The sequence below is a fragment of the Arvicola amphibius genome, chromosome 13 (assembly GCF_903992535.2).
Source record: "Arvicola amphibius chromosome 13, mArvAmp1.2, whole genome shotgun sequence".
NCBI classification, from domain to species: Eukaryota; Metazoa; Chordata; class Mammalia; order Rodentia; family Cricetidae; genus Arvicola; species Arvicola amphibius.
Window position 1 is genome coordinate 59,599,976 of NC_052059.1, and position 21,732 is coordinate 59,621,707.

The 21,732-nt window shown below is 48.6% G+C and overlaps 2 protein-coding genes across 5 annotated transcripts; both read right to left on the reverse strand.

Moving 5' to 3' along the window:
• Nucleotides 1-2,081: 2,081 nt before the first annotated feature.
• On the reverse strand, nt 2,082-4,304 carry Fitm1 (fat storage inducing transmembrane protein 1). Its single transcript, XM_038310676.1, has 2 exons — nt 3,069-4,304; nt 2,082-2,721 (listed from the first exon to the last, which is right to left on the reverse strand). Exons 1-2 carry the CDS (start codon nt 3,515-3,517, stop codon nt 2,109-2,111), a joined length of 1,062 nt encoding a protein of 353 aa, XP_038166604.1. The 5' UTR covers nt 3,518-4,304; the 3' UTR covers nt 2,082-2,108.
• Nucleotides 4,305-9,523: 5,219 nt separating this feature from the next.
• Nucleotides 9,524-20,416, reverse strand: Dcaf11 (DDB1 and CUL4 associated factor 11). Of its 4 annotated transcripts, none has more exons than XM_038310113.2 (15): nt 20,272-20,416; nt 18,960-19,326; nt 17,064-17,191; nt 16,541-16,668; nt 16,212-16,276; nt 15,870-15,970; nt 15,312-15,458; nt 15,053-15,107; nt 14,678-14,746; nt 14,102-14,159; nt 13,821-14,006; nt 13,035-13,188; nt 12,478-12,630; nt 10,449-10,555; nt 9,524-10,350 (listed from the first exon to the last, which is right to left on the reverse strand). In XM_038310113.2, exons 2-15 carry the CDS (start codon nt 19,112-19,114, stop codon nt 10,216-10,218), a joined length of 1,641 nt encoding a protein of 546 aa, XP_038166041.1. In that variant the 5' UTR covers nt 19,115-19,326; nt 20,272-20,416; the 3' UTR covers nt 9,524-10,215. The 4 variants fall into 4 exon arrangements, with proteins under 4 accessions (XP_038166041.1, XP_038166042.1, XP_038166043.1 ...); XM_038310114.2 differs by lacking the exon at nt 20,272-20,416 and adding an exon at nt 19,426-19,573; XM_038310115.2 differs by lacking the exon at nt 20,272-20,416 and having other exon boundaries at nt 18,983-19,444.
• Between the last annotated feature and the right edge of the window lie 1,316 nt (nt 20,417-21,732).

The window sequence follows — 21,732 nt, forward strand, 5'->3', positions numbered from 1 at the left end:
ACTACTCCTGCTAGGGCCACTTGGGGGTTTTAAATCTTTCTGATTTGGAGCAAGACCTGGTCTCTTCTCGCCTTGCCGGAATGGTCCCCTGATTTCACCAGCATACTCCTGTTCTCCAAATGACCACGCTGAGACACTGGCATTATCCTTATCCGCACAAAACCATTGTGGCACACTCTATTACCCTATGAACCATCCCCCGACAGCAGGGAGTCAGTCTCTATGATAAAATCCAAAACCCTTTTTTTACAATCACCTGTCCCCTTCAAGTTGACGGTCTGTTGCTTTCCACACTCACTCATTACACAAGCAAATACTTGTAGGTAGTGTTTATTCCAGGTCAAGGGCTCAGCCCTTGGGAAACCTGCAACACTCTTCCCTCAATGTCCTCACTCAGAGAGAATTTCCCACCGTCATCTTTCAGAAAGTACCTTCCCCGCCCAGTTTATTACAAGCCGTCCTGTTTCAGTACCTCCTCAGCACCCGCGACTCTGACATTAGCCATTTTTGATTGCTTTTGTTTTTGAGAGGGGGTAATTTAGCGGTTTGAACAGGGTCAGGCAAGCTTTTTCTGTAAGGGGTTGGTGATAGCTAGTTAGGTTTGGGAAGTGCTACCATGTCTGTAGCCGCTCAACTCTGGTACTGTGAGAGGCAAGCAGCCCATGAAATGAATTAGGGTGGGTGAGTTTCAATAAAACCTAACTTATAGACCGGAGACTTTGAGCTACATGTAATTTCACACGCCACTTTTATTTTTTCCAACTTTTTTTTTTTTTTAATGTTTAACAAAAAGTCAGGCTTGGAGCCAGGAGGTGGTGGCACAGGTCTTTAATCCCAGCATTCTGGAAGCAGAGGCAGGTGAATCTCTAAGCTGGAAGCCACCCTGGTCTACAGAACAAGTTCTAGGACAGCCAGGGCTACACAGAGAAACCCTGTCTCACAAAACAAAGAAAAATGTGTGTGATGGGAGGTGGCTCAGTGGTTAAGAGAACCGGCTGCTCTTCCAGAGTGCTTCTGATCAATTCTCAGCAGCCACACTACAGCTCACAATTGCCTGTAACTCCAGTACCCGAGGATCCAAAGCCTTCTCTGACATCCATGGGTATGTTCACACACACACACATACAGTAAAAACACCTATGCACATATAAAAAATTCACAATAGGAACACTACTGAACTTATCTCCCTGGGATGTTGTGGGGTTAAAACTGTGTGAGTATGTACATGAGAGTACATGCACACACATGAGTCCATGGAAGCCAGAGGTGAACGGTGTCTTCCTCACCCCTCCCACGTTTCACTTATTGAAAAAAGGCTCTCATACCAAACCTGGTATGAGCTCACTACACTAGCTGGTTAGCAAGCTCCAGGAATTTTCCTGCTTCCGCCTCTGCTGCACTGGGATGATAGATGCATGCTGCCATGCCCAGCTTTTTATCTGGGCTCTGGCTAACCAAACGCTGGTCCTTAGTCTAGCACAGCAGGCACTGTACCCGCCAAACCATTCCCCTGGCCTCTAAATGTATTCATTTATATAAATAATATATACACTCTTAGAACAGTGCCTGACGTGAACAAGCACCAGCAAGCATTTGCTACTTGTGTGTTTCTCTTTTGCTTCCTCCAGAGCTAATCTGCTTCTGAGCAGCAGAAGCCTTGTTTGTTTTGTTCACACGGCACAGAACTATGCCTGGTTTAACACACTTTTCTGAAATAAATGAGTGTGCCATCCTTATGAGACAGAGGTAGGAAAGGTCCTGGCGTGAGCTGTCCAGAGAGGCAGGCTCCTAAGGAAACCAGGAGTCTGTGATGGAGGCAGGAAAAAAAAAAACGAAGTAACCAGGTTGGGGACGAAGCATCTGCCAACAGAAAGCTTATATACACACCTAAGGGCAATTACAGGCCTCCATAGAACTATCCCTTGACATCACAGCTCCAGAAAGCTGGAAGTTGAGTACAAGAAAACACATTCAAGGTCAACGACATTCAGGGAATGATGAGGAGGGAACTCAAGCATCTATCAGACTGTTCTCTTACCCCTCCCACTCTCTTAGGCCTGACAAGAACAGGAAGAGTCAGAGCCAGGCCTGGTATGCTTTTATTTCTTTCAGTTATGTTTGCGAATTGAGCGGGATCGGGGGAAGAGCCCATGGCCTGGGATCCCAGGAGACCAGGGCTGGTGGTACCAGCTACCATAGGTAAGGTACCAGGCAAACGTGCCTACTGCTGCACCCACCACTTTGTGGGTGTATTGATGGAAGTAGATAACGGTGCAGAGCAGCAAGAAGTTCCAGAGGCCCAGCAATAGCACATTGAGTAGGAAAACAAGGCGCAGGGGGGCCCCAGCTGGTAGCCCGTGGGCCAGGTACTTGGCAAATACAGCGGCTTCCTCAGCCATGAGGAGGCAGCAGAAGGTGAGCAGGAAGGTGTGGGAGGAGACAGTGTAGCCTCGCCACTGGTGGCCGGCTGCCAGGCAGCTCCTGCGGTCAGGCAACTCATGCAGCAGTAGGCCCTGGGGCAGCGGCTCGAAGCAGGAACCGGTCAGGTCCTCGATGAGCAGGAAGGCCCGGCCGGCACCCCGCCAGACAGCTGCCCCCACCACCAGTCGGCTCAGGTGCCTGGCCGTCACTGCCACGCGTCGTGTAGCCAGGAACACCACCAGCAACACAAAGCCCCCCAAGAAGGTACATGTCCAGCCCCATGCTGAATTCACAAACTTTCTGTGGGCAGAAAGAGGGAAAGCAAGTTGAGCCTCAGTCCCATCTCCCTACCTTGATCTGTGTTCCATACCCCATCACTAGGTTCTCTTTCCAACCCCCACCATTTCCACATTGCCCGGCTCCTTAGAGGACCACTGGACATTCTAGGGTCCACATTTCCTCTCAGTTCTTTACTTCCCTTGCACCCCAGGCTCTGTTCCTCTCCTCCCTCCTCTTCTCCCCCGACCTTCTCAACCTCCTAGCCTATTTTTAGTGTTCCGACTGGCAACAGAACTGAGAGGCCTGGAGAAGGAAGCTGGGATCCGAGAGTATAGGGAGCCAGCTCCCGTGGACTCCAGTGGACTCACATGTTGAAGAAGTTGCCGTGGCTAGCGAAGATCGTCCGGGAGTTGACATGAAACTGCAGAAGGGGCCCAAAGATGACTACTGCTGCCAACCAAGCGTGGTAGAGGCGCCTTAAGCAGGGGCTGCCTAGGAGGCGCGCGGCTTGTTCACTTCCAAAATACAGTAAGGCAGAGGCCACCCAGAGCAGCACCTTGACCAGGCATCCGAGCAGTGCTCGGACTCGGGTCCCGGCCCCCGACCCTGCCCCCACCATCGGTCCCCGTTCCATGTTCCCTCCCCTCCCCACTAACTGCCGGCTCCTCTGGGAGGCTGAGGAGGGGCTAATACTCGTCCCCCTCGGACAAGGATAGGCAGTGACAGGTGTGGTAGACACAGGGCAGAGCCCTGCTGGCAGCTGGCAGGCAGGGAAGGGGGGCAGTAATGGGCCAGTTGGAGGGCTGACAGTCAGCATGGTCCTGGCCTTGGGTGTGTGGAAGTGTGTCCTGACACAGCCTCTGTCCTTTCCTTGTTAGCTTTGAGTTCTCAGTTCCAGCCACATTCCAGTTCATGTCTCAGGACAAGGCCTGCTGCTCAGAGCTGTCCTGGTCCACAGTCAGCTCGTGTCTGCTTGTCTTAATTTTTTGGCCAGCTGAAGCCCATCTACCTTCATCTCAGCTCTACCTTTTTCCCTTCACAGGGAACCTCGGATGCCAGCGTTAGGCAGGGTTCTCTAGAGGAGCAGAGCAGATGGAATCCATCTGAATGAAAAGGGAGTTTTACTAGAGTGGCTTCCAGACCGTGTCTGCCTCATGTCAACAATAACTATCTCCCTACGGAAAGGCTACCAGACAGGCAGTTCTTCAGCCCATGAGACTGGATGGCTCAGCTGGTCTTTGGTCTGTGTGAGAGTCCCCCAGAAGTAGGTTCTGATACCTGGGAAAGAATGCCTCGGCATCATCAGGAGAGATGGATGCACTTGCCAGGGACAGTGACGGCAAGCCGGCAAAAGGCGAAAGTTTCCTTCCTCCATGTCCTTTAACTTGGGCTGCACCAAAAGGTATGGACCAGATTTACGGAGATTCGTCTAACCCAAAAGATTCAGATTTGGGGTGATTCTTCTTGCCTCAAATTAGCCAATCAAGACAAATTCCTCACAGGTGTGCCCAGCTACTTCCATTTTAGTTCATTCCAGATGTAGTCAAGTTGACAACCAAGATTAGCCATTGAGGGGGCTGGAGAGATGGCTCAGAGGTTAAGAGTATTGCCTGCTCTTCCAAAGGTCCTGAGTTCAATTCCCAGCAACCACATGGTGGCTCACAACCATCTGTAATGAGGTCTGGTGCCCTCTTCTGGCCTGCAGTCATACACACAGACAGAATATTGTATACATAATAAATAAATAAATATTTAAAAAAAAAAAAGATTAGCCATTGTAAGGCATTAAAACAAACCAGCAGACTTTATCTTTTCCCCAAATGTGGGTCCTTCTCTTGGGCTCTGAGAGCAGTGAGGTGTGTACATAGTTTGGTGTCATAGGCAGGTCATGGAAGTGGATTCACTGGGGGTAGTTATGGTGACCCTAGCAGCTTAGCTAGGCTCCTGCTCCCATCCAGATGAAGATCTCTAAAAGGCCAGTTTGTCCCAGGATGGCTGTGCACATTGATGGTGGCAGAATACAGTGCTCAGGGCATCACCTAATGGGTTGCAGCTTGTGTTCATGATGATAAGAATCAGTAGGTGAAATCCAAGTGTCCTTGAGAAAGGCACTAGTATAGAATGATGGTGGCCATGAATGGGTGATCCCCATCCTCCAAGGTGATGGGTAAAGAGCCTAAGAAAAAATTACCCAATCTGTTATCCATCAAACTTTAAATCTGGCTGGGCAGTGGTGGTGCACACCTTTAATGCCAGTACTCAGGAGGCATAGGCAGGTGGATCTCTATGAGATCGAGGTCAGCCTGGTCTACAGAGTGAGTTCCAGGACAACCAGGGTTATACAGAGAAACTCTCTCCAAACAACAACAACCAAATGAACAAACCAACACCCTCCCCCAAAACTTGAAGTCAGTTCTCTAGTAAATTACTCTGGGTCCCATGGTTGACACAAACCTGGCCTCTCAGACTGAGCCCTGGGCAGGACCTACCTATGAAGTACCTGTTACTGGGTAGCTGTTTTAAGATGGCTTGTCACCTTCTTTCCTTATTCCTTAAAGCTGGGGTTTCAGAGTGTGGAGACCCAAAAAGCAGTGAGAGGAATGAGTAAACAAGGACACCCAGGTTGTGGGCCCCGTTGTGGTTGTGGAAAACCCACTAGCCCCTCTTCTTATTCATGCTACTGGGGATCAAACACAGTGCCTCAGGTATCCTAGTCAAGTACACTACCACTGACCTGTACCCCAGTATTCTAGTCAAGTACACTACCACTGACCTGTACCCCAGTATTCTAGTCAAGTACACTACCACTGAACTGTACCCCAGTATTCTAGTCAAGTACACTACCACTGACCTGTACCCCAGTATTCTAGTCAAGTACACTACCACTGAACTGTACCCCAGTATTCTAGTCAAGCACACTACCACTGAACTGTACCCCCAGTAGCCTCCCTTCCTTTTCTCTCCTCTTTCTCCTCCTTTTTTGGGGGCAAGGTCTCATGTTTCTCAGACTGGCCTCAAACTTTCTACAAAACCAAAAAGAGCCTGAACTTCTGATCTTCCTGCTTCTACCTCCTTCCTGAGGGTTGAGTGCTGGATAACAAGTATGTACCACTATGCACATTAAAATTTTTTTTAATTACTTTTGCGTGTGTGTGTTTTGTGAGGATGGGGGCATGCAGAGGACAACTTTTGGGAATCAGTTCTCTCCTTCCATTGGGTTCTGGGGATCAAACTCAAGTTTTCAGGGACACACAGTAAGCCCTGTAGCTTACTGGGCCATTTGGCCAGGCCCCATTCGCAGTTGAAAGGAGTACTGGAGGTGGGATCCAGAGAAACTGGGCTCTGTCTCCAGCCCCTTTATTTCTTCCTATTTCTCTTCTTTCTTAGAATCTTATCCCTAGCCCTGGCTGGCCTGAAATTGTGACAGTCCTCCTACCTTAGCCTCCCAGTGCACCACCACACCCAGTCCAATATGCTTTTAAGCTTTGAAAGTCTTTTGTTGGTCATTTATAACATCTTTGTTAAAAAAAAATTTAGGGGTCTGGAGAGATGGCTCAGTGATTAAGAGCACTGACTGCTCTTCCAGAGGTCGTGAGTTCAATTCCCAGCAACCACATGATGGCTTACAACCATCTGTAACAAGATCCGGTGCCCTCTTCTGGTATGTGGGTATATATGGAAATTTAGCTAAAAAAATTTAAATCTGGGTGTGGTGGTGCACTCTGTTAATCCTTGAGGCAGGGTGATCTCTGAGTTTGAGGCCAGACTGGCCTACATAGTGATTTTCAGGACAGCCAGGCCTACATAGAGAAAGTCTGTCTCAAATAACTAATAAATAAATAATAACAATAAAAACCAGACATCGTGTCATGTTTTTGTAATTACAGCACTCGGGAATTCAAAGCAAGCAGATCAACTCAAGTTCATTCCAGCCTGATCTACCTAGTGAATTCCATGCTAGCCTGGGCTACAGTGAGGCTGTCTCAAAAACACTAAACTAGCCGGGCGGTGGTGGCGCACGCCTTTAATCCCAGCAATCGGGAGGCAGAGGCAGGCGGATCTCTGTGAGTTCGAGGCCAGCCTGGTCTACAAGAGCTAGGTCCAGGAAAGCTGCAGAGAAACCCTGTCTCGAAAAACCAAAAAAAAAAAAAAAAAAGAAAAGAAAAAAGAAAAAAAACACTAAACTAGCAAAACCCCCCAAACAAAGAGATCCCCAAACATCAAAACCAACAACAAACACTTCTAGAGACCATAAAATGATAGTTATTTTTTTCCCTCTGGAATTAAATTTCTATTATAATTATTGGGTTTTTTTTGTTTTATTTTTTGATTTTTTTGAGACAGGGTTTCTCTGTAGCTTTAGAGCCTGTCCTGGCAAATTATTTATTTATTTATTTTTACTTTATGTGCACTGTATTTTAACTATTTTTTAAAAAATTATATATATGTATGTATATATATATATATATATATATATATAAATAATTGTGCCTGCATGTGTGCTTTTATGCCAGAAGAGGGCACCAGATCTTTTTGCAGATGGTTGTGAGACACCATGTGGTTGCTGGGAATTGAACTCAGGACTTTGGAAGAATGGCCTGTGCGCTTAACCTCTGAGCTATCTCTCCAGCCCATACTGTATATTAATAGTACTATTTATATTTGTTAATAACAAGACTGTATGGTAATATCTCGAATGATATTCTGTGGGTCTTTGAAAATACTAACAATTTTTTCTTTAGATTTGGAACCCTGGAATATAGGTTCACCGTAGGGGTAAAATGACAGAGGACTATCCTAGTTCGGGTTTTCAAATTCACACAACCTAGAGTCATCTGAGAGAACCTCAGCCAAGGAATCGCCTAGATCAGCTTGTCCCGTGGACATGACCGTGGGGGACTGTCTTGATAAAGCAGGAGGGCCCAGCTCACTTGGGGCGACACCATTCCCTGTGCAGGTGCTCCTGTTACGGAAGGTGGCTAAACACAAACCAGGTAACGAGCAGTGCTGCCCCTCCATGGCTCCTGCCTTACTTCCTCAGTGATGGGTGGCTCCCTGGAGTGTGAACCAAATAACTCTTTCCCCCTGTGAGCTACTTTTTGTTAGTGTTGTTTTATGTGTGTTCCCTCATGTATGTTTCTGCAGCACTTGTGTGCCTGGTGCCCATGGAGGCCAGAAAAAGGTGTTTGCTCTCTTAGGACTGGAGTTACAAGTTATTGTGAGCTTTGTGTGGATCCTTAGAGAATTGAGCCCAGACAGTCTGGAAGAGCTGTCTGCACTCCTAACCACTGACCCTTGGTGGGAGTTGAGCATAATAAAAAGACAGTAGGCAAAGGAGCAAAAGGACAGACAAGATAAAACATGTTCGTTTTACTTTGTTGTTTTGGGTTTTGGTATCGTTTTGTCTTGTTAGAGACAGGCTCTCATGTAGCCTGGGCTGCCTTCAAACTGCTCTGTAGCAAAGACCTTGACCTGCGATCCTTCTCCTCTGCTTCCACCTCTTAAGCACAGAGATTAGAGGCAAATACCACCAAACCCAGTTTAATTTGGTGATGGGAAGTAACCCAGGGCTGGATAGTTTTCAATTGTTTTATTTATTGTGTGGACACATACACACCAGCGTGTGTGTGTGTGTGCTGGTCGGGGGACAACCTTTAGGAATTGGTTCTCTCCTATGAGTTTCAGGGATGAGCGAAGATCAACAACGGGTTTAGTGTTGTCACTAAACTTAAAGGCACGCTGCTCTGGGGGCAGGTGTAGTGGTATGTGTCTGTCATCTTTGCTACTCAAGCTAGAGGACTGAGAGCACAAGCATTCAAGACCAGCCCAACACTTCTGTGGCCGTGAAGACCACCTCGTCGGATGGCATACCCAGTTTAAAAGCTGCCTCAAAGAGCAAGACGTGTGAGGAAAGACCTAGACTGCAGTGTGTGAAGAATGACATCTCCTCAGACTTCGACTGCTCTAAGACTTGTGGTTCTTTTTTATTTTTTCCTTAGAGATTTATTCTGTATACAGCGTTCTGCTTGCACACATGCCTATAGGCCAGAAGAGGGCACCAGACCTCATAACAAGCGGTTGTGAGCCGCCATGTGGGTGCGTGGGTGCTGGTCCTTTGGAAGAGCAGCCAGTGCTCTTAACTGCTGAGCCATCACTCCAGGCCCTATCTTGGGTTCCTTTATTACACTTATTTGTGTGTGTGTGTCTGTGTGTGCTCAGTGAGAGGAGTTTCTGAAAATCAGTTCCCTCCCACCATATGGGCCCCAGCATCAAGCTCAGCTTTCAGTATTGTCACTGGGTGAGCCATCTTGCTAGCCTGAGGAACTTGGGCTGTGAGTGGGCTGGCTGGCGCTGCTCAGGTTCTCTGGATGTGTACTTAGACTACCCCCTCTGCATACTGGAACAGCTCCAGAGCAGAGGTGACACGGGTATGCCTGAGCTGTAACAGAAAATGTGCGTATCATCTGCTGCCTCCAGGTCTACATGATGCAAACTTTCTGTGTTGGAGAGGAAAGACTTTTACAAGCCTTAATAAATGCTGTAGATTTTCACTCACTTGAGTCATCCAAGAAGTGTCTTCTAGAGAGTAGCACGCTTTCTGTAGAAACTTTTATTTTGGTTTTCTGAGACAGGTCTCATGTAGCAGTCTAGACTCTAGCTGATTATGTGGTTGAAGATAACCTTCAACTTCTGATCCTTTTGCCCTCAATTCCAAGTACTGAGATTACAGTATGTGTTGCCACACCCATTTTAAAAATTGTTTCTCCTTGAAGTGAGATGACCACAAAGCTCAGATGGGAAAAGAAGAGAGTGGCACACTGAGCCAGTTTCCCACAGACAGTTTATTGGGAAACCAAAGCCAGTGAAAAGGTGAGAGGTCCTGCTTTAACCTCTCTTGTTGAAGCTGCTGCCACCAGCAATGATAGGATCCAATGGCAAGGAGGGCCATATAGAGCTTCTGGAGACCCCTACTTCTCGGACCATAGTCTCTTAACCTCAAAGTCCAATTATGAGAAAAGACCCACCCCAAGAGGGTGCCGAGGAAACAGCTCTACCCACCCTGTCCTCCTTCAAAGATCTCAGGAAGAAAGGCCAGTATACTTAGCCCTGATTGGCCAATCTAATCCTCAGTGTGAAGACCTGGACAAAGGGCATTGCTGATGGTCCTATTCAGACCTCAGGGATCTACACTATGAGCCAATATCTAACATTGGAACATGATTCAAAACACTCACGACAATTGACTTGTTGGCAGAAGCTGCACCCCAAATAACGGCTGTCCTGCCACACTCTGGCTACAGATAGAAATCCAAGCGGACTGGGTGTGAATGCGTGAGGACACCTCTCGGCCTAGGGGGTGGGGGTAGACCAGGCTCAGCTTGGGCCCAGACCCTGGGCTTCTGTTTCTCACTACCCAATGTCATCAGCTCCTCCTCATATTCCCCAGAAGGGGAAAGGGAGGAGCAGGCAGAGAATATGTTGAGAATCCACCCTCTACAGAGCTGGAGGTCAGATCTACTGAGGTGAGGAAAAGGCCACAGAAGGGCAGGACACTGGAGTGGGAGCACTGGAACATTTCTCAGACTCTGGCATGTCATCCTGGAAGTACTCAGCCTGGCGGTACTGCCAAAGACGCAGATTCCCATCCCACTGTGGAGCAGAAAGTGTTAAGTAGTCAGAGAGATGCCCCCTCCCAGGTCCAAGCTCTAGACAAGCTGTCCTCCCGTTCCCAACCCTTGGAGTCTCACCGAACTGCTGACAATCTTTTCTTCAAAGGGGTGCCAACTGACATCACGCACACATGCCTTGTGGTTGGTCAGCTTCTTCACAATGTGGCCGCTTAGGAGGTCATATACTGTCCAGGAAAAGCCAGACAGGGCTGCTATAGAACTTCAAACCACCCCTCATTCTCCCAAGTAGCACCACTAACTTGCTTCTCAGGCAGCATCCCACTTTCCCATGGACGCAAAGCCCACCTCAGAGGATGGTGCTCCATCGGCTTCCTTTTCTGGCTCCTGTCCCTACCTTGGGTTGAAGGTAGAGTGGAATGTGGATATTTCTGGGCCTTAGCTAGAATTCTAAGGACTACTGGGAGGAAAATGAGATTACGGTGGTAATCTCAACGTTTGGGAACTTAAAGCAGGATAATCAGGAGCTCAAGGCTAGCCTTAGGTATATGATTCCAAGGCTAGCCGGGATTACACTGTCCCAGTCTCAAACAAAATGAAAACGAGATGCACTGGCCTCAAAAAACCTTTAGCAATGCTGGGTGGTGGTGCATGTCTTTAACCCTAGCACTCAGGAGGCAGACGCAGGTGGATCTCTGTGAAATTGAGGCCAGCCTGATCTACACAGTGATTTCCAAGTTAGCCAGGGTGGTTACACAGAGAAACCCTGTCTCTTAAAATTAAACAAAAACTTTTAGCAAGATATGCAAGGTGCTGCCAGTCACTTCCAGGCTGAGTTGATGTGTGTACTTGCTCCTTGTCTGACAAGTACATCTCCGCTTTTTAAACTTTAGCCAGTGTGCAGGGTGGAGGTGTTTCCATGTTTGTGAGCGGGTACACCATCTGTGAGTGCATGCACATGTAGAGGCCAGGTCAATGATGACCATTTTCCTCAAATATTCTCCACTTAACCTGGTTTTTCAAGTCAGGGTTCCTTTGCATACCCTGGCTGTTCTGGAACTTGCTCTATAGATCAGGCTGGGCTCAAACTCATAGAGATGCACCTGCCTCTGAGTCCCAAATGTTGGGATTAAAGATGTGCATCACCATTGCCCGGCTTCCACTGTATTTTTTGAAAAAGCGTCTTTCACTGAACTGGGAACATGCCGATTTGGCCAATGCGGTGGTTTGAAAGAAAATGGCCCCCAAAGGGAGTGTCACCATTAGGAGGTGTAGACTTGACGGAAGAAGTGTGTGGGGTGGACTTTGAGGTCCCTTTTCCTCAAGCTTCCCTCAGTGAGGCCCCCAGCTGACTTCCTGTTGCCTACAAGATGCAGCACTCTCAGCTTCAGCACCACGTCAATGACGGACTGAGTCTCTAAAACTGCAAGTGAGCCACCCCAATAAAATCTTTTGTTGATAAGAGTTGCCATGGTCAGGGTGTCTCTTCACTAAGACAACTAGAGTGGCTGGTCTGCAAGTTCCCAGATCCTCCTGTTTCTGTCCCCAACTTCAGGCACTCAGGATACAGTTGCATTATGTATGGGTTCTGGGGACCTGAGCTCAGACCCTCGTGTGTGGACAGCAAGTGCTTTACTGCCTGAACCATCCCCCTAGCCCAGCTTCTCTCCTGTGCATTCCCCATGCTTCGGTCCTGTTATTACCCATGCTGTTTTTTATTCTGAGAGGCAGGGTCTTGATTAATAGTCTAGGCTGGCCCATAATTCCCTATGTAGTTCAGTCTGGCCTTGAACTCCTCAGTGCTGGAATCACAGGCACAAGTTGTTATGCTCAGCAACTCAGCCCTGTCTTTTTGTTACTTGTTTGCCTCTGTTGCCCTCTCACCTTTTCTGTGATCCCTTTCCTTCACTTGAGACGAAAAAAACCAGAATTACATTTTTGGTAATCTATATTGACTAGAATTCCATGTTCCCTTTCTTAATTAAAAATGCTCATGAATGCTTCCTAGCTCCTTATTTAAGCCTTTTATGCTCCAACAAAATTCACTTGTGGTTGTTACTGAGGTTTTATGGTGCTCACTGTAGTTATAGATAGAATGCCGGAGAAACACGCCTGCTCCTCTTAAGGCCTGTTCTCACAAAATCCTTACCAACTACTTTGCCAGTAGAGCAGCCACTGTAGATGAACTGCTGGCCAGTGCTGTGGGCTGGGGAGAACCGGCAGCGGATCAGAGTGTGCAGCACTCCATGGCCTCGGTAGGTCATCAAGGAGCTGTCTCCCGGGAGCTTCAGCTTCTTCCAGGCTGGGGAAGGATACATGGTTTTGGAGGTGGGCCTTGGATGAGGGAGTTTCTACTAAACTGTCCTGTACCACCAGCTCTTAACAACGATCAACACTCAAAGGCAACTGGCTACCTAACCCAAAATTGCTGACCTTCCCCATGTGACAAAAGTCACCAACATGGCCCTCTGATTTGACAATGTTAACGATACTAAAATATTTTTATATTGGTTGGTTCTGTGTTCCCTCAAGCCTGGGAACCCCTCCTCCAAATAAAAAGTCTAAAAGAAAAGACTGAGGGAAGGGCTCCAGGATTCCCAGGCAACAGACAAACCCACCAATCCCATTCCAGGCCGCACCAGTGGCTAACATTCTAGCCACTGCCCAACTCTTGACCCCAGACCTTAGCTCCACTCTCACCCTCACCTTTCTTGGGCACCTGCTGCCACCGATAGTCCCAGTTTTGCTGTGTGGCAGCCTGGCGTGATGCTTCCATGCCTTCTCGGCTGGAAAAGCGTCTGATATCCCAAAGCTTAATGGTCTGGTCTTTGGAGTTGGAGATGAGATACCGAGCATCACCCTATGAATCCAAAGACGGACAGATGCATCAGAGCTTGCCAGAACTAGTGCCTGCCAGTGCAGTTCCTCTGCTCTAGCTGAGGCTAGACCTCTAAGCTGCTGAATCTGCTTTGGTCAGCTTGCTTTTGATATCCTGCTTCAGGTCTCCTTGTCTCCAGGTGTTTTTTTTTTTTTTTCTATTATATATATATATATATATATATATATATATATATATATATATATATATATATATGGGTGTTTTGCCTGCATGTATGTCTGTGTACCATGGGCATGCCTGATGCCTCAAGATGTCAGAAGAGGGGGTTAGATCTCCTGGAACTAGAGTTATAGATGGTTGTGAGCTGTGGTGTGGGAGCTGGGAACTGAACCTGGGTCTTTTGGAAGAATAGCCATTGCTCTTAACCACTGAGCCTTCTTTCTAGCCCCATCTTGCACTTTTCTTATAAAGTCCTGTTGTGGTCCTTGCAGGCTGATGAGTACAGAAGAAACTCATGTTTCATGGCTTAAACAGTTTTCCTAAATGCTAGTTCCTGCACACCCCAAGAAGGAACTTTTGAGTTTCCAATCCAGTCCATTGTCACACCCTCCTGGGCAACCAGAACCTTTATGCAGTCTTGTTTCCTTGCTCACCTTGCTGTCAATAAAGGTGATGCCATCCTGGTGTCCAGCCAGGGCACCCACAGGCTTGGGATCATCCTCTCTCATGGTGCGTCGATCCCACACTTTGCAGATGGCATCGTCTCCCCCAGAAAACAGGATTTGGGAGCTTATGTCAGCAAACGCCACTGCATTCACGTCGTCCTCATGAGACTCAATCTAGAGGAGCAGGAAGCTAAGGGTCTTAGAATTTCTTTCCAGTCTTAAAATAGGTCAAAGACCAAGAGGAGGAGGTTCTGTCTCACAAACAATACCTGAAGAGTGCGCCGGTTTTGTTCTCGGTCAAAGACATATAGGCAGCCATCATTGGCGCTGTAAGAAATGAGACAAGAGGCCGGGCGGTGGTGGCGCACGCCTTTAATCCCAGCACTCGGGAGGCAGAGGCAGGCGGATCTCTGAGTTCGAGGCCAGCCTGGTCTACAAGAGCTAGTTCCAGGACAGGCTCTAGAAACTACAGGGAAACCCTGTCTCGAAAAACCAAAAAAAAAAAAAAAAAAAAAAAAAAAAAGAAATGAGACAAGAGGTCTTAGAGCCAAGACTATTGTTCTGTGTGCTCGTGAGAGTCCCTCTGAGGAACTCAACCAAGGAGTGAGCTTTTGTGCTCGTTCACACGTGGGAGAAGCAGCAGCTTAGTTTTCAAGGCGGCTCAAAACCTGACACCTCCCACAGGGAAGGGAGAGCAGAGTGAAGCAACTTGTAAACCTTGACCCTGGAGAGGGCCAGCTGGGTTTCCGTAGCTGCTAGTATAGTTTCTGCACCAGCAGAACCTACCTCTGGCAGAGCACTCACCTCACTAATCAAGGTAGACATTTCCCACAGTGCTCACTCACCCTCCTAGTACTTCTCGTCCATCTGAGGAGACAGCAATGGAGAAGACAGCAAAGCGACGCTCTTCTGGCCTAGAGATAGCAAAGAAGGAGCTACGCTAAGTGGATGTCCTTTCACTTCTTGTCAGTCTACAAAGAATATATGAGAATTACAGAGAGGAGGACATGGAGGGCCGCCAACTCAAGCTAGCATGCAGATCACCTGAGAGAACCCAGGAAGCAGTCCTTTAACTAGGGCTCCCAGGATGGGCAACGCTCTCAGGAAGCCACATAGAGAAACTGGCAACCAGTGCTGGGAGCTCCTGATCGAGAGGTGCTCCTGGAAAGCCTTCCTTGGGTGGGAAGCTTCTGATAAGTCTGACAAGAAAAAGCCAATACCTTAGGTCCAGGGCAGTGTGTGTGTCTCCTTCCCCATAGATATTGCAGATATGAACTAAGAGAAGAGAAACAAGAATTCCTTAGGATTGTGGGAAAGAGAACAGAAATAAAACTAAGAAGGGAAAGAGCAAATGGCAAGGATGTCAGAGCACTTTGGGAGTGACTTCCCGAGGGCAAGGCATGGCGTCCTCTCTGAGAGGCAGACCTGGAAGCTTCTGGTTCCAAGTTGGAGACACTGCGGAACCTGGTGCATACTCACTGTAATCAGACCAGCTGGAGTACAGAAAGTGGTTTCCGTCAGGAGTGAAGGCCACGTCCAAGACACTCCAGCCTACGTCCCGGGCCTTGATGCTTTTGAATTTATGGAAGCGGCCATACCGACAGTCGTACAGTCGGATTGTCTGATCTGGAGAGTTGATTTCAGGCAGAATTATAGACTGTTCTCCTTGTAGCCTTCTTCATCAGATCTCTTTTGCTTGGTGTATCTATGGTGCACCCCCCCCTTTAAAGATTTACTTATTTTATGTATATGAGTGCTCTATATGCATGTATGTCTGCACAGCAGAAGATGGGAACCAATCCCACTATAGATGGCTGTGAGCCACCATGCAGTTGCTGGGAATTGAACTCAGGACCTCTGGAAGAGCAGCCAGTGCTCTTAACCTCTGAGCCACCTCTCCAGCCCCTGGTTTCGCTTTACCAAGGGGACTCATGCTGTAGGCTAAGCATCTCTAAGCCAGGTTTTGAGTTCTCTGGGTCTGAGGCTTCCTCGTCCAGTTGAGAATATTCTCAACTCAACAGTTACTAGGTCTAGTACCTTGGCAAGCAGACATGAAGATTTGACCATCTTTACTGTAGATGCCACAGAACGCCTTCTGAGAGTAGGTATCAGTGAAGCTTAGATCATTGGGCAAGAAGCTAGAGAGAGGATAAGGGAAGCCCTGAGTGAGAAGACCCAGTTAGCAGAATGGAACGGCAGCACATTCCCTGTTTATCCGTTCTGTCAGCTTTTACACTTTTCCATTTTGTTTATTCTCAAAACTTCAACCCCCGTTAGCCTAGCCTTAATATTTCTGAGAATCCTTTAATTTCTACCCTTCCAAGTGTAGGCGCTAAGTCTGCTGGCCCTCAGAGTCTCTCCACCAAGCCCCATACTCACTGAGACATCACTCGAGACTGTTCTCCAAGGGAGAAGCTTCCCCGGTGGCAGAGGCCCCGTTCTCTCTAAATGGAAGGGATTGGGGAATATTGCTAGCAGAACAGGAGGCCACTGCAATCACAAGCCCCGCCTCCAAGGACAGTTCCCTTGCCACAGAAACAATGCCTTGCAGCACTAGGATGCAGGCTGGCTAAGACATGCCAGGCTAAGACACGCCAGCCCCCACAACTGAGGTCTCCTTGGGAAGTTCACTTCTGTTTGTCTGGGGCTGGTAGAGCTTCTGGCCTCCACAGGTCTGCTGCCAGCTGACTAGAGATGGAAAAGCCTACCTGGTGTAGCATTCGAGGGAAGCTGTGCTCCTGGGCAGTTCTCCTGAGGCCTAGCCGCCCTGTGGCCAGTTCCACCTGGGTCTTGATTTCATTGTATTCCAGCTCCCCAGTGTCAGGGGTTGCATCCACTGTGGGCACCAAAAAGGAGTTTCATTCTAGGTCTTCCGGCCCAGAAGATAGCTAGCAAAACTACCCATTCAATATGGGAACAAGGATTCCTTCGTTCCCTGAATTATCTTTTTTCAATTTAACCTATTAAGCTTTAGAAGACTGATTACTTTTAAAAGTAAAAGGGGTCTGGTGAACATCTTCCAACATTAAGATTAGAGTGTCAGTTATGCACACCTTTAATCCCAGCACTCGTGAGGCAGAGGCAATCTCTCATTTTGAGGGCAGCCTGGCTTACACTGAGAGGTCTAGAACAGCCAGGGATACAGAGAGACCCTATCTCAAAAACAAAAAAACAAAAAACCAAACAAACAAACCAAACCAAAACAAAAGATTAGATTGCCTTTGGTCTTACCAGGTGGGTTGTACCGATCTCCTAGGCGGCCGTCCCAGGCACTGTCATGCTCTTCCTCTGAGTCTGAGAGGGCCTGGATGAGGTGTAAGTTTGCTGCGCCTCCTCCTTGCACCAGCCTCACTTGGCCTCTGTGGAGAGATCGCCATTATAAAGGGGGTGGGACCCCATCTCCCATCTAGCCAATGGCTATCTAGCTCTTAGCACACGTGGCTCTCATTTTGAAGTTTGAGGATGACTAGACTTTGGCTGTTATTTTAAGTCTCCTATAAGACATAATAGGGTCCGGTGATAGTAGTGTATGCCTTTAATTCCAGCACTTGGGAGGTAGAGGCTGGCATATCTCTGTGAGTTCAAGGCCAACCTAATCAACTTAGTGAGTTCCAGGGCAGCCAGGATGTTGAGAAACCCTGTTTTGAAAAACAAACAAACCAAACCAACCCCCAAAAGATATAATTTGTACTTTTATTTTTTTGAGATAGGGTTTCTCTATGTAACAGCCCTAGCTGTCCTGGAACTAGCACTGTAGACCAGGCTGGCCTTGAACTCACAGAGATCCATCTGCTTACCTCTGCCTCCAAGTGCTGGGATTAAAGGCGTGCACTGCCACTACCTGGCTTTTTCTTCTTAAAGATTTATTTATTTATTTAGTAGATGGTGTTTTGTGTTTAGCCTGTATATATCCCTGCATACCAGAAGAGGATATAGATGGTTGTGAGCCACCACGTGGTTGCTGGGAATTGAACTCAGGACCTCTGGAAGAGCAGCCAGTGCTCTTAACCTCTGAGCCATCTATCCAGTCCTAATCTGTACTCTTAAAAATAAAAGCACAGAATTCTAACAGTTTATGAAGACTGACCCACTAAATTGATTTCTTGCAGAGAGAACATTGTTTCTCCTCAGGTGTGGAATGACCCCCAGGGCCTCAGTGCATACTAGGTGAGCTTCTACCACTGAGCTATAGGGCTAGTTCAAGAGCTAACTTAGCGTATCCACTTGTTCTTCTTAGTCTCTTTTCCTGTTGTGATGGAACACCCTGACGAGAGCAACTTCAGAGAGAAAAGGTTGGTGTTAGCTCACAGTTCAGGGTAGAGTCCAAAGCAGGGAAGTCAAGGCCCTGAAGCAGTGGTTACCTAGCATTCGCAGTCAGGAAGCAGAGGTGGATGCGGATGAATGATCGTGGTTAGCTAGCTCGCTTCTTTCCTACAGTCTAAGACCCACACCCTAGGAACGGTGCCACCCACGTTTAGTTTGGATCTCCCTGCTTCAATGAACTTAACCACTGTAATCCCTCCTGGGCCTGCTCAGAGAGGTTAAATAATCCCTCAGAGGTGTGCTGTCTCCTGGGTGATTCCCTGACAAGATAACGCAGCCATTGCTGAAGGAAACACAGCCCAGAACACAACATTAGGCAGGAACACCAGGCTTATCTTTTCCCAAGAACCAAATGCAAGCAAACAAAGCCAGGTACACACCTTTTTATCAGTTCCTGGTGGTCACCCCCTTCAGGGCATTCTTTTCTTAAGAACAGGGCTAATAAGGTCGATTTAAACTTGTTCTTCAAGTAAATCCACATGGCTTCATCTCAAATGGCCAAGTGATTTAACACCCCCTTCCCAACTCTTGGCTTCTCAGGTCTCTCCTTTTCTCCACATCCTCCTCCTTTTATTTTCCCAGAAAGCAGACTAAATGTGTGTTGTGACAGGATCTGAGAGTGTCGGTGATCTGCCCTAGGTGGAACCATCCCGGGTATGGGGCTGGGTAGTCTGGGTGTCCAGCAGGAACCGGTCCTGTTCAAACACGACCGTTGTCCTGGGCTAACACCATTCCCTAGCCTCTGCACCTTTCCTGCCTGGAGTTGAGATCAATTTAGCAGTGTCACAGCAGAGGGTAAGTTACCTGCGGAGGAGATAGGCCAGTACCTGGGCCAGATCCACATCTTCATCCTCTTCCTCTTCTTCCTCATTCCGACGCGAGCCAGCCGCTCTTCGGGACAAGCCCTCTGAGGGCTCTAAGGACCCGGATCCTGCGCTGCTGCTGTTCCGCGATCCCATCTTCTGGTTACAGCATCCTTATGTCCTGTCCAGGGACTCCTCCTTTCACCAACTTGTGTTTGGTGAAAGTAATTTCTGCTCTAGAAATACCAGATTTCCAGAAACGGGACAGTAGCTATCTTTTAGAGGGGTGCTCCCCTCCTGGAGACAGAATTCCTTCTCTTTAGCTATGACAGCTCCCGAGGTTTCGGGAATATAAACCTTCCTCAATCCTGTGAAGCAAAGAAAGCCATATGAAACCTAGGGTGCAACCCTAGCTTACTAGTGTGAGTCCAAAAGGAGGAATTTCCCATTTTCCTACCGAAACTCACCTATCAAAGTCCCCGGCCCCGGGTGGCCGAATCCCAAATAACCTCTCCGGCCGACCAATCAAAACCCCTTGCGGAAGAACGCGCCTCACTAGCTTATCTCAGACAACCAACCAGAAGCATTAGAACTCAGACCTCGACTCCCCTCTGCTGACCAATCAGAGCAATTTCTTGCGAGTGCCGGCAGCAGCGACAGCCAATGAAATTAGAAGTCAGCCTAACACCCCCCCCCTCCAGTTTAGCTTCACGCCCACGTGGTGCGCTGGGGGTGTGTACAACAGAGGGGAGGGAAAGCGGAGAAGCACCTCCCCCGGCGGCCGGCGGTTACCGCCCCACGCGAGACCACCCACCAGCCAGGAGCCGTCGCAGGACCCGCCAGGGCTAGGCCCTTGTTTACACCGATTACCGCTGCGCTGCCCGCTAACAGCTCAAGTCGCGAGCCTCACCCGTCAGGCATCGGGCTGCCAGGCCCGCGGGTGCTTACGTCACTCGACGCGCCCCGCAGTTCCGCCCCCTTCTGCCCACTGATTGGACAGCTGAGCCCACTGATTGATAGATGGGCTGGAGAAAGTGAGAGACCCAAGAGGGGCGTTCGTTCGTAGCGGACGGGAATTGGCCGCGGCGTGCATTAGAGGTAGCGAAATGAGACGTAACGTCTGTGAGGCGGCCCCTTAAGGTCGCTTGGCCTCGAGTTTTTTAACTGCATGCTCAGTCTCTTTTTTCCACTCAGTGCCCAGCAGCCCCAGCTCAACCGTGTTTCCGCGGCTGAAGCGCCAGAGGCCTGCCCGAAAGCAGGCTTCGTCACCGGCGGGGACCCAGGCCTCCTCCCCGTGCTGTGTACCCACTTACCCGCGGCGCTCTTCTCAGACGACCCCTAGCTTCCTTTCCCGGTCTTTACAGACGCTCCCTAAGTACGGCAGCCTGCCCCGGAGCCTTTCCGGTTGCGGTTGTGCGCACGCGCCCCCTCCGGCTGAGTTTTGCAGACCTTCCCTAGGCTTTGCTGGCGCGCCGCCTCCTCTGGGTTTACGAGTACCAAGGTCGCGTCCGAGGCCGAGCCCTACCTACCCAGTCTGGACGGTTTCCACAGGCCGCCCTGGCCGAGGGCGGAGAGCTGGTGAAGTGGGCCTTGGCCCAGAACCAGGCCTCCGCGAGGACACCTCGACTCCCCCTGGACGAGCATGTGGCCGGCTCTGTGGGGGTGTCCCCCTGGCCTCTAGGCCGGAGACCAGAACAGTTTCTCCCAGACCCACACCGTGGATGGTTGCACTGCCAGTAGTGCCTAGTTTCACTGCGCCTAGTTTCCTTTTCTGCTGTCACTGCCTTAGAATTTTTTTTTTTTTTTTTTTTTTGGTTTTTCGAGACAGGGTTTCCCTGTAGTTTCTAGAGCCTGTCCTGGAACTAGCTCTTGTAGACCAGGCTGGCCTCGAACTCAGCGATCCGCCTGCCTCTGCCTCCCGAGTGCTGGGATTAAAGGCGTGCGCCACCACCGCCCGGCTGCCTTAGAATTCTTAACTTTAACCGAGAGTCCAGCATTTTGTTCTTTGGCCGGTTTCCTTTAGTTAATGTGGACAGTATTTCTAACACACATCCAGCTCTCAGGATCCCAAGTGTCTGGGTTATCCGGCCTGGAAAGTCTATAATTTTAAAAAGTATTTTTCCTTCCTTATTACTCCGTAAATCCTAGCAGGTTCTGTAGATTTTTATACATTACTTGAGGTTATTTTCACAGGCAGTTTCCCCCACTTCAAACCTCTTCCACTTGTCGATCTGCTCACAGCCTCTTAACAGTCTTTTGTTCTTAAGAGCTGATCAGTGATTTTTTCCATTTTTTATTACTTCAAATACAGACTTCCAAGCCTGATTGTCTTTTTACTAACCTTGTTTAATTTTTTTTTCCTGCCAAGCACATGTGCCTGTGAGTGTTTTTTCTACTTGTGGACCTTTCTAGGAGGTCCTGTCTGAAAGCTGCTTTATCTTTACCGGCCCTCCTAGCCGGCTCTGATAACCCTAAACTTTGGCCTAGTAGTACTGTCTGTCAGTAAACAAGCTGAGACCTGCCGAAAGCTTTACGTTCTGCTTAACGGTTTCTGATAATAGTGGAACACTGGAAACGAAAGAAATTCAAATATACAATAAAAGATTGATTAAGTTATGATCAGCATTGTACAGATAAGAAAACACCAGGTAGCCGGGCGGTGGTGGCGCACGCCTTTAATCCCAGCACTCGGGAGGCAGAGGCAGGCGGATCTCTGAGTTCCAGGCCAGCCTGGTCTACAAGAGCTAGTTCTAGGACAGGCTCTAGAAACTACA